General features: G+C 38.3%; 1 protein-coding gene across 1 annotated transcript; it reads right to left on the bottom strand.

Moving 5' to 3' along the window:
• Positions 1–403: 403 nt before the first annotated feature.
• Positions 404–9,792, bottom strand: cyth2 (cytohesin 2). Its single transcript, XM_011485354.4, has 12 exons — positions 9,539–9,792; positions 8,406–8,556; positions 6,266–6,332; positions 6,062–6,180; positions 5,899–5,979; positions 5,634–5,746; positions 4,642–4,790; positions 4,443–4,554; positions 3,805–3,881; positions 3,277–3,348; positions 3,015–3,169; positions 404–2,834 (listed from the first exon to the last, which is right to left on the bottom strand). The coding sequence occupies exons 1-12, from the start codon at positions 9,603–9,605 to the stop codon at positions 2,747–2,749; spliced, it is 1,251 nt and encodes a 416-aa protein (XP_011483656.1). The 5' UTR covers positions 9,606–9,792; the 3' UTR covers positions 404–2,746.
• Between the last annotated feature and the right edge of the window lie 320 nt (positions 9,793–10,112).

Below are 10,112 nucleotides of genomic sequence, written 5' to 3'. Positions count from 1 at the left end.
CTAAAAACAGCATTAAAAGACGCTTTTACAATAGATCAAAAGATGATCTGGTGGACATTAAGGTCACTTGGTTACTAAATCCCCTCTTGCGCTTATGTTACGTACATTATTCAATATACTTTCCCAATTGTTCTTCAAAATGAACAACAAAAACTTAAAGCAAACAAAATACAGATAAGGTGTCATCGATCTGTTTAAGGCATTCCTGTATTTTATTCATTTGTTTACATGCTCACAAGTATTATTTCCTCAGAAATAATAGGTGTGGTTCTCAATCACAACAATACAAGTTACTAATTCACATTGAAGCTTAAAAAATGAAAGAATAATCAAATACAAAAGAAACTAATATTTTAGAGCCACAAAACAAAATCTAGAGTAAAAAAGAAACATTCCAACAAACTTTCTCTCTTTACCTTTTATTGTCACACAGTTTACTGGCATCAATGTCATGGTTTTCCTTTGGATACATGTACAAATGATGTATCACTTCACAGTAAACAAAAATAAATAAATACAAAAAAAAAACCTTCCATAAAAACAGACTGCTTTGTAGTGAGATCTATCAGGAACAAATACATCAGATTTTTTGGGGATCATCTTAGTGTTCATTCGTGCCTTTGACCTGATCATTGCCGTCATCATTTTGGCAACTTTTCCCTTCGAAAATAGACAGAAAGTAACGGCTGTTCCCAGGGAAGAACAAACAGTCAAGTTTAAAGTCAGGCTTTTATCAGTTTGCACATCCAGTACAGACCAAAAGTTTGTCCAAACCTTTGGTCTGTACTGTATTAAAGGCAGCATTTTAAACATGGGTTCAGAGTTAAAAGTGAGTGACTTATCTTCAGAAAGACACAAAAGCAACACAGTTTGTGTGTATTTGCAGAATAATTTGGCACAGACAGAACATGAAACTGGCATGGTAAGTTGTCATAACTGGAAGTGACTGGATGAAGCCGCTGTGGTTCTTTAAGTAAATTGCAGCACAAGGGACTACCAGCAGAGGGAGCCACCGCAGCCATACAATAACTGTATTTTTCCAAAATGCTTCACATGATAAAGTGCAGTTTTTTAATCTACAGTCAAAGATGCTAATTTACGAGACACATTTAAACTGTGTTTCAATCTATTATTGGATTATACTTAACTTGTTACTGCTGAATGTTTTTGTGTTCGTTTTAACCGTTTATACGTCTGTACATGTGCTATAAAAAGGGAATTTTAGCTTGCAAGCTGATTCTTCTAACGCCAGCTGACACTAAGGATGAAAGCTGGTCTCTGCCTGTGCTTTCATGAGTCTGGAAAAAACACCGACAAAAAAGGGGGGAATGGCACTACAAATGCAGAAAAAAGTACACCTCCTTTTTTTGCACTACAAATGCACCTTTGCTTTTTCCAAAATCACGTACCAAAAATCATTCACTGAACTTCATTATCCTACGCATTCTTTACTAATTCCAAATGAAACACTAAAACCGTCCCATTAGTGCAACGACATGGTCAAAGATGCATTAGTAATGAAGATCCACACCTCTATATGTCAACATGCAGTAATACAAAATTTTGATCTCAACAAAAGATAAATAAATTAAATCATTTCTATGAGTTTTGTAAACAAATGTGCTAACCTCTATTTACAAATAAAGTGTACAATGAAATGAGCTGCCGTTGTGCTTTAATACACTCAGTGGAGCACGGATCTGGTCTGGACATGTATTAGTGGGGATGGGATGTTGGTTATCTGTGATGGAGGGATGAGAAAGATGGAGCGGATGTGCAGCATGCTTTGAAGATCACTGCTCAGTATAGAATAGAAAGTTTAACAAGCCTTCATAATACAATGCCCCAGCTCTGCTATTGCTCACGTTGAGAGAAAGATGCTACAATAAATACGAAGAGCTGAAAGAAGCTGCCACCTCCACAGACTCTTCTGAGACTTTACTGCAAAGATAAATGTTCAAATCTTCTTTTTAATGCTTCAGTTCACAATTATGGATGTGCCATGTAGAGTATTTCAGAAAGCTGTGATCAAATCTGACTTTATTGAAGTCAGGTTACCTTAACCCAAAGTGACTCGTAGTGTTTCTTAATTCACATTTTGTTTCGGATGCACCAGAGTTTCTCGCGAAGATCAATCTTCCCTAATCAAACTTAGACTCAAAGTAATGCAGAAATGTGATATAAAATGTTTTTCTGTGCTTTTTGTCAACACCAATTCCTCCAATAAAACACTGTACAAGCTAAACAGCCCCAAAAAACATAGGAACTCCCTGTTACTACCCAGGCAAAATCCACTTAAACCAACAATTTGACTTTAGTTTGCTTAATTTTTTCTAGGTTATATACACCTTAATGACAGAAGTACGTCAGCGGGTCAAATTTGTCAAAAACAAATTACCTTTTTCAAATCCTTCAAACTACTAACGAGTGTCCTAAACAGATTTCAGCAATTGTGTGAATAAATGACCTAAGATGGCTCACTGTCCAGAAGAGAAGAAGACAGAAGGGATTTTCTGGTGCAGTCAGTTGTTGAAGGGGATTTGTACCAGCAGCAGCATGAGTGGTAGCCACAGTAAGTGAACTGCTCACTTTGGTTGTGGCTTTTTCAAAGTCTTGCAGACAGGATAATCATTCCTTCTGGGTGGAAGAAAAGGTGTTTGAGGAGGAATAAGAGTTACCAAAAGTCACCATCGGGTTCTATAAAGAAGGGATGGAGGAAGAGCAAGGAGTGAGTGGATCCAGCGTTCTACGGCTGCTCCTCCTTCTTCTTGAGAGATATACGCTTCTTCCTGGCCGCAAGCATTTCGTAGAAGGGATCCACACTAACAGCAGATCTGAAATTGTGACAAAGAGTTTAGCAGGTTCATATAAGCCTTTTTCAAACACAAACCAAAATTAAATGGACCTAATTTCACTAAAAACACCCAAAAAGCCCCAAAATGAGTAAACCTGTTATTGTTTTATCCTAAAAAAATTACAAAAAAGCCAGTGTGTGTTGGACAGAGAATAAATACTTGATGCTGTGGATCCACTCATCCTTTTCCTCCGGTGTGGGTGCAGAGATGCGGTACACCATGTGGTTTCCTTCCACCACTCGCCCGTCTGCTTCTGTCTTACAGGCCTTAATCAGCTGGCCGCGATTGTTGGGGATGTACAGCTCAAAGCAGTTCTGTTTCACAGATGACACACAGGATATTCACAGTAAATGATGTGCTTAACGCCAGCATCCACATACCGGTAAGTTAACTAACAATACTGTTGTGTTGAAGAACGTACAGGCTTTCTTGGGTCTTCTACCTCACGGATGCTAAGGTTTTCCAAAGGAATGATACCTCGGGGCTCCTTATCCTGTTGGTGAATTCAATGTTATCGATTAAAACAAGAACTGCATTATAAATTACAATTTCTTCTTAATATGGAAATGGATCCACACTAACGTTTCCTTGGATTTAAACAACAACAAAAAAAAAGATCATACTTCTAACCTCCCTAGAGCCAGGACAGTGCTTCGTTTTGACATTTCTGAATTTGACATTTGTGTTTTTAAATTAAACCAAACAAAAGAAAAGTTCTGGCTGTAGAAGCGTTTGGACATCAGAACTTCTGAGCTGGGCCTGCATGAAGGGCATGTCCAAAAGCATCAAACTGTCATTTATTTGTTCCAAAATATCAAAATCTAAAGCAAACTACTTACTTCTATGCACTGGAGGAATACTTTTCATTAATTTACTGAATCTAGATTAAATATGGACAGACAGTGTAAGGAATAGATTAATTGATAATGAAAAGAAAATGGAGACTTACTGTGGTGTATTCAAAGTAATAAAGGCAGTTATCTGTGAGGATGAACCATCGGCGCTTCCAGGTTTTTACACGCCCCCCTGAAACAGTTTTTTAAATAAAATAAAGATGTATAAGAATACCAAAAAATAAACAGTTCAAAGTTGCTTTTAAAAAGCAACGTAAGACTTTTTAGTTGCTTCAACCTTTTAAAGCTGAAGGAACGAACACATACGTACCTCCTGAGAAAACAAGCAGTGGCAGCAGAGGATGGAAAATCGCAGGGAGGAAGCAGAGACAAAGAGAAACCAGAGCAGGGAGACAAATGGAAAGAGAACAGGAAGAGGGGAAGGAGATGGTATTAGTGACACACTGATCACAGACCCCGCCATGCAGAAGAAAACAACCAGACCTGCTATAAAACATGAGCGTTTTCTTTATCATCATGCTGCAACAATGCACGAGTACGACAACAACGCGGTGCGCCAGAAGGGAGGCAAAGAGCTGGCAAACCTCAAAGACGAGGTTCATCAAAGCATCAAGCCTTAACGGCGAAGAGAGCTGAATGGACAACGTAGCACTTCCTTATCGCCATGACAACTTGGGGTTAGACTGTGCAAGACGAGTATTAAAGTGGAAAAGCGTCAGTGGCATCATCTCACCCAGTTTGAGAAGCCAACCCTCTCTGTCAGGGTTGAAGAAGGTGTGTGTCAGATCGTTGCCGTCGTCCTCGGGGATCTTGAAGGGCTCGTTTTTAATACTTTCATACAGATTCTGGACAATCAGAGAAAACATGAATAAATCCACATAAAAGCTCTTCACATGCATGAAGAGAAACCCGGTGGTAGGGACACAACATACTCGGAGCAGGTCCTCCGGCAAGTCCCCCCCCTCGTTGATGCCTCGGTTCATTGAGATGAAGCGGTCCAGTCCAGGTTTGTCCCTCACGTTGGGGTTATGGAGGCTTGTATTCAGCATGATTATGGCAAAGGACAGAACATAACACGTGTCTGCAGACAAGAGGGACAAACGCAGGGATGCTGGATCCAAGTGGTGCTGAGCCCAACGTCCAACCGGAAGCACTTGATCGTTTTAGGTTTTTTACATAGCGGTTTTTTTTCCCCTTTCTTTTTCTAATGAATTTGTCCACGTCTAAACGTTATAAACGCCAAACTGAAATAGTTAGAAAATGAGATTTTTTTTGAGTAGTTGTCATTGTTGCAGTGTCCAGAAATGATGATGGTGCAACAATGACAACTCCCATCAGTTTCCCTGCATGACAAATCCAACAATGATGTGAAAGAAAGTGTGTCTGTGGTGACTAATGATGACCAAACATGGCGAAAGAACAAAAAAAAAAGTTATGAATTTTTCTGAGGAAAAGATAAAGGGACCCCATTAAAACAGGATTATGCCCCAATTTGGTGCAGTTTGGATCTTTTTCGTGACAGAGAAGCCTGGAATGTGATGTATCACCGTCAGATATGCTACTTCATTTGAATCTCCTGCTGTGTTCCTTCAAAACAAAGTGAGTCATTGCTAAATGTCACCTCCTGCTGCAGTCAACATACCAGTGAAGCTCAACAATTTAGGGAAATAATAAAAGCAGGAGGTATTCGAATGCCTCTGTGGAGTTGAGTTTCCGCATGTTTCCAGTAAAAAGGAGATTGCGTAAAGGCTCATATAAAAATGATTTCTCTTTTGTTTGAGTTGAAGGACTTTCAAAAGTAATACAACTGAGCAGAACTAGCGAACAAAAATGATTAAGTGAGTTCACTTTAAACCTAAAAAAAATGGAATAAAAATCCCTTCTACAGTCTCTACAGCTCAGCTGTGTGGGTTTTCGTGCTCACCTGTACTTTGGAAGACGCCGGCGTTGCAATGACAGTATCTCTGAGCGAAGGCCTCCATCATTCTGTCAATCTTTTGCGCCTCACCAGGCAAACGGAAACTCCAGAGAAACTGTCTGCAAAAGGCCGGACAGGACAAAGACGACATGTGACAGCACTCCAAGCAGACTTACCAGTCACCTCCTAGCTGATGGTACTAAACTGAACTAGGTTTATCTGGGGAAAAGGAGCTTCAAGACATAAAAAGACTAAAGTGTGCAGAATTTACCTGAGGGCTTGCACCAGGTTGAGGTCAGTAAACTCATGGAGGTCAACAAAAGCTTGAAGAACTTTGATATTGAAATCATCTCTATGGGACAGGAAGAAAAAAAAAAGATGTGAGGTTGGTGAGTTAAAAGAGACAACCTGATGAAATTGTCAGCATGCGGCACCTCTCCCCCAGGTAATCTCCTATGGCAGTCTTGTTGAGGCCTTCTCCCTTGTACAGGAACTGAGCGATGTCCTCTGCCGTGTGTCTGACCAGCTCGTTCTCCACCAAGAACAGGATGCCCTGCAAGAGGCAGATATTCAGTGTAAAGGGGAAACGGGAAAATAAAAGTAAAAGTTAGCCGTAAAACAACAAAAAAAAGAGGCACCTTTTTTGGGTCCATATTGAATTTCTTGCGTCCCATTGCTACATGCCGACTTTTCTGTAGTGTTTTACTACAAAATAAAAACAATGAAACCAGGCAGATTTAAAGTACAAGAAAATGAATAAAGAATGAAGCCAAAAGCCTTGTTTGTTGTTTTTTTTCCTGCAACTGCCATGTTGCAGGAAAATAAGGGAATTATTTTGTACATCTAAAACCTGTTAGGAGGTCAATGAAGATTTTCAGATCTTTGGTGATCATTTCAAGAGTGAGCATGGCGTCCGAATTGCTTTTCAAATTCAGGCCCTACCTAGTGCCACACTATATAGTTTTAGTAGTTAGGGGTTAGGGTGGGAATTGGGACACAACCTTTATTTTTGGTTTAAGGACAGCTCAGGAAAAAAATAAGGACTCTTCTACTGGTTTAAAGTTAAGAATAGTTGTACATAATAACAAGAAACAACTGATGATATATTTTTTTTTGGGAAGCAGATCAGGCTCAGTGGCTAAAACACACTGAGTATTTTCCGGACTATAAGTCGCACCGGAGTATAAGTCGCACCAGCCCAAAAATGCATTATAAAGTAGGAAAAAAACAGATAAGACGCACTGGACTATAAGTCCCATTTTGACGGGAAATTTATTTGACAAAATCTGAGGCTAGGGCTGCACGATATGAGGAAAACTCGCGATATGCGATATTGGTGATTAATATTGCGATAACGATATAATTTGCGGTATATAAACAAATATCAAACCAACCAAAAACATCATTTCCATTTCAATGCAACAGTTTAAAAATTATACTCCAAATGACCCTCGTCGACATAGGAGGCAAACATCAAAAATAAAAGGGCTCATTTGATTGATCAACAGCGTAAACGGGTCCTTCCGATTGGTTAAATGCATTAAGGTATTTATTTCATCTTTCAATATTTCAAGCGGCCATGAGTTTGTTTTAGCACATTTAACCCTTGTGCTATCTTAGATGACCCCCCCCCCCCTTACTTTGATGTGTTATTCCTAGCATGACAAAGGTGGATAAAGGTGGAAAGATTTCATGTAATCCATAGACACCAGTGAAGATCACAAATAATTGAAGAAAAAAGGTTCAGTGCACTGTCTAATGGGTCTAGATGACCCAACTCCCAATGTTAAAGTGCCTAGGATAGCACAAGGGTCAAGGTAACCATTTATTGCGATTTTCGCCGTCTTTTGCGGTATGCATATTGCAAAGCTTGATGTCGCGATAACGATAAATTTGCGGTATATTGTGCAGGCCTATCTGAGACCAAGAACTAATAACTTGCAAAACCTCATATGACACAATCATAGCAGACTGTTTATCTCATAATTTCACCGTAATTCTTTCTCATACTTATTTATTTATTCCTTTCATGAAGCATCATTGGCACACTAATACTCTGTTTTCATCCTGTATTTGTAGAAACCGTTGTCATTTTTATTGCATTTCTGAATCTATGAAATCATTGGAAAATAGAATATTATGTTGTTAGCCTTCAAGATCTTACTGTAAAAAAAGGTTTGCTGATTCTCTAAGTCACTTAACATACTCTTAACACCTAACATACCTCATACATCAAATTGACCCAGGAACATCATCTCTGTTCCTCACAAATGAACATAACAGGAGGGTTAACAATGTATTTATTTCAATTTATTTCTAATATAAATCGCTGCAGAATATAAGTCGCACCCCTTGCCAAACTATGAAAAAAAGGGCGACTTATAGTCCGGAAAATACGGTAAATTATAATTATATGGTTCTAAAGTTTCATTGCTTTGGATGCCTGGAACTACATGTGTTATGTATGCACACAATAAAAAGGTTAATATTGTTGCAATTATGAAAGTATTGCTTCCTTTTTTCTTCTTTTAAATACAAAACAAATTGATCAAGACAAAAGTTACATGAATTGTTCTTTAAGTATAAGATAGAATAAGGTATGTGACTCTGTGAAGCCAGATAAATAATACAGTAGTTTAAGATAAACTGGTGAAATGGGTCATATGGAACAAGAACACCAGTCAAATTAGAATTAAAGATGAGCTTTCAACTTATGGACAATAAGCACTAGAAATAATTATGCATCAGCAGAACACAGGTTTCTCTTTTTTGGTTTACCTGCCCTCTGTGCTAGTCTCCAGACCTTCTACTTCTAAGATTGCTTCTCTTAATTCTTCCCTGAGCCTCTGGATCTCTTGCAGCAGGATGCCCTTCCTCCTGCGGATGTCCTCCAGCTCAGAGCGCTCCTCTGGGCTCAAGTCTACTGGGACTGCAGGGGAAGAGAAGAATGATCGCACCACTACTGCAGCTGGACATCATAAATGGTTAAACTATGCCTAACCAATCTGGGTCAACCGGCTCAAGTGGTGGTAAGACAAAAGGGACTTGATTGAAACTGAAATATCAGCTGGGGGATATTATAAAAAAAAAAAACATTTTAAAAAAGACCATGGGGGGAGGGGGGCAGACATTAATGGATGGATTTTGACACACAATGATGCCACTCAAGGAAAAGTTTTCCATTCATTCAATTGTTGACTAAATAGTCCAAGCAAATAAGGAAATTTTTTACTGAGGTTGCCGGGTAAATATGACCAAAAACCACTGCACATCACTCTGGCCCAAGTAAAGACCTGTGCAAAAACATCTGAATGATAAAGGTGGTATTGTAATTTGTGCGTTGAAAAGGTTTAATAGAAATAAGTCACAATAGCTTGACCTTGTTCTTTACGGGTAAAATTCTGTAGCCAACTAAGAATCTCAATATAAAACCCAGTTGTTTCCACAAACCTTTGTTGTCAACATTTTCATTTGCAATAAAGTTGTTTACAAAAAAGATGATCCACAATCTTCTGCAGCGTGAAGCTGTCTCACAAATAATTTATTTGAACCACCAACCACGCCCACAGCCTGGTGTAAATAAGGTTTACATTTTAGAAGAAAAGCCTATACATTTAATAAATATTGTTGTATGCACATTAAAAGCCCGACTCAGTGGCAAGTTTAGATCTGCGACGTCAATTTTATTAAACTAGCACGACGAGGCAATCAACGACACACACTGACTGTGTCTTAGGTAGCTGTTTATTTCATTCAGTGCTTTGTTTTGTTGTTTACGTGATTATATAAAACAATTCACTCCTTTGATTTAAGGAAATATGTAAAGCCGTGTTTATCTTCATGTATATTTTACAACTAGCTACGTTTAGCTACGATATTATGGGCAAAAAAACGAAAGTAACCCCACTTACTGTAGTCCAGGTCATCCATTTTTGGCGCTTTACTTTTAGGCATAAATAAATCAGAGTCGAGTGTCATAAATGTAAAAAAAATTGGGATGTATAAAGTAATATATTCTCAAATCAAAGGAAAACTGAACAACCACTGGTAGCGAAATCCTGGGCCGTAGACAAAGAAGGTGGTAACGCCGGAAGTGGTAACTGAGTTTGTAGAGATGTACTTCCGGTCAGATGTTTTTCAAAATAATGATCTCTGGATTTGACTGTGTAAGGAGAATGACAGCAACATGTTTATCGGCTTTGTTTACACGGTCAGAATGAGTATACGTAATAAAATAGAAATATTATGTCGAGATGTAAATATTCCTTATTAAAAGTATGACTTAGTAAATAAAAGCCAGGTTTAATTTAAAAAAGCCTTGTGATAATATACAAAAAAAATCAATTAAAATAAATGAAACATTTAAAAACACTGATTTGTGGAGTTTATACATTGAAGCCATAATCTGTATTTTCCAAAAATTGAAATAAGGTAAACAATTTTTAGAACATTGTAGAAGAATGGTAAATACCACATTCAATTACT

Source organism: Oryzias latipes, chromosome 16 (assembly GCF_053564925.1).
Source record: "Oryzias latipes strain Hd-rR chromosome 16, Olatipes_Hd-rR_3.1".
NCBI lineage: Eukaryota > Metazoa > Chordata > Actinopteri > Beloniformes > Adrianichthyidae > Oryzias > Oryzias latipes.
This window is presented reverse-complemented; position numbering and strand designations above follow the sequence as displayed.